At 45.2% G+C, this 1685-nt stretch overlaps 1 protein-coding gene across 1 annotated transcript in view; it reads right to left on the reverse strand.

Annotated features, from left to right (window-relative positions):
- LOC102015072 (hematopoietic prostaglandin D synthase) overlaps positions 1 to 1048 on the reverse strand; it is an 18256-nt gene extending 17208 nt beyond the window's left edge. The window contains exons 1-2 of the mRNA XM_013519363.1: positions 986 to 1048; positions 329 to 446 (exon numbers count right to left, since the gene is read on the reverse strand). Coding sequence (XP_013374817.1) covers positions 329 to 446; positions 986 to 1048 — 181 coding nt within the window. The remainder of the gene's footprint in view (positions 1 to 328; positions 447 to 985) is intronic.
- Between the last annotated feature and the right edge of the window lie 637 nt (positions 1049 to 1685).

Here is a 1685-nt window from a genome sequence, read left to right on the forward strand (position 1 = left end):
ATCTTTGGCACTGGCCTATAGTATTGTTTGTGATTGTCAGGCAGTATCAATCTTGGCATACAAGAAAAAACACCTAATTAGAAAAATTATGTCACCTTGGCTAAAGCAGTACAATCAGGAAAAACAACAGCATCAAACACGTCCTAGAAAATGATAGCCTGTGGTGACTATTAATTTGCCACCTTTAGCCGTATGAACAGAACAAAACAAACCCGAGACAATGTTTGCACATACATTAAAAAAAAAAAACAAGACAAAAACTGAAAATTAAAATGAAAAAAGTCAAAGAAACAAAGAAAGGAAGAAATGTAGGGGTAAAAATGTCTACCTGAGGGTGTGTCTCTGCTGTCACTGGTTGACAGAAGGGCCAGATCTGTGTCTACTGATCCCAGGAAGCCAGCTCTGGAATTATGGCACTGTGGTGGATAACCCCAGGAAACCTGGGCCTTTAGTTCCACTGAAGTTCAGGCTGCTTCTGGTTTCTGGCTGTGAGGCTGGAACCCTAATTTTTCAGCCTGCAACACTCCAAGTGACTCCTGTCAACTCCACCTTGACTGCCTGACCTCCTGCCAGCTTGGACTCAGCTGCACATCACCTTGACACTTGGAGCCACTAGATGGAGCCAACCTGCAGCTGTTCTGAGCTCTGACTTTAGGTGACCCTTTTCTAACCTGGCTACTGGCTAATCACTCTCTGCTGGGGGGTGTCTGAACTCAATGACTCACCAGCCACTGCAGCCCACAGTATCCACTTCTGTTTCACTCGTGCCCTTTACTGTGGAGACCTTTGGGGTTGCCAATAGTCAATATACCTCCACAGGTTCGAGCCACCCCTCCCACACAGCGGCTTGAGGTTCACAGTGCTGCTTGCCACTGCCCTACTCCTGTTTGTGATACCTCTCTTCCCTCTCCCCAGGGGCTCTAATTCTTGCTTCAGCTCCTTCCTGGGTCACAGAAACCCCTTCCCTTCTCATTCTCTTGCTTACATTGCTATATTCCAGCATCTGGATTCCAAGTGTCAGAGAAGCTGTTTCTCTGCTGGTCACCATTCTACCACCTTCCTGGAAATCTCAATTACATGACTTTAATTGTCTAAGAAAATTTAAACTTCATATGTCACATGTATTTCTGGCTGGTTAACTTTCTCTGACAACTTATAATACTTGTACTAGCAAAATGTTGGGGTGAGAAATACCTGTCCAATTTCTCAACTAAATTCCATAAAGAGCTCAGAGATAAGAGGCAAAAAGGTATGGAGCAAGATGAGCAGATTGCACTGTAAAATGCAGTTGTCTAGTTGTTGTAGGGACATGCAGCAAGTTACAGTGAGACAGGTGGTACATTGGTGCTGCCCGAGACCATTAATCCCAATGTGCCAAATTTGTGTCTGGGAGAGTCACTGTATCTGATCCCCTCTCGTTCCTCTCTGGCACTGCTCCCCTGACCTGCTTCCTGGCCACCAACAGCTGTGCAGTTTTGCTCCGCCACGTCCTTCTACCCACCATGCTGCTTCTGTTGGAGCCTGCCAGCAGGACTGACTCTCCTGAAACTGTGAGCTCAATTGAACTTTTTTTCTTTTATTGTTGGTATCAGCTATTGTGTCTCCTGGACAGGAAATCTGATAAAGACACTGCTCTACCATTTAATTCCATTCTTATTTGTGCTACTGTGTGCAAAAAGAGTTAA

The sequence above is a fragment of the Chinchilla lanigera genome, unplaced genomic scaffold, assembly GCF_000276665.1.
Source record: "Chinchilla lanigera isolate Chin_1 unplaced genomic scaffold, ChiLan1.0 scaffold00004, whole genome shotgun sequence".
NCBI lineage: Eukaryota > Metazoa > Chordata > Mammalia > Rodentia > Chinchillidae > Chinchilla > Chinchilla lanigera.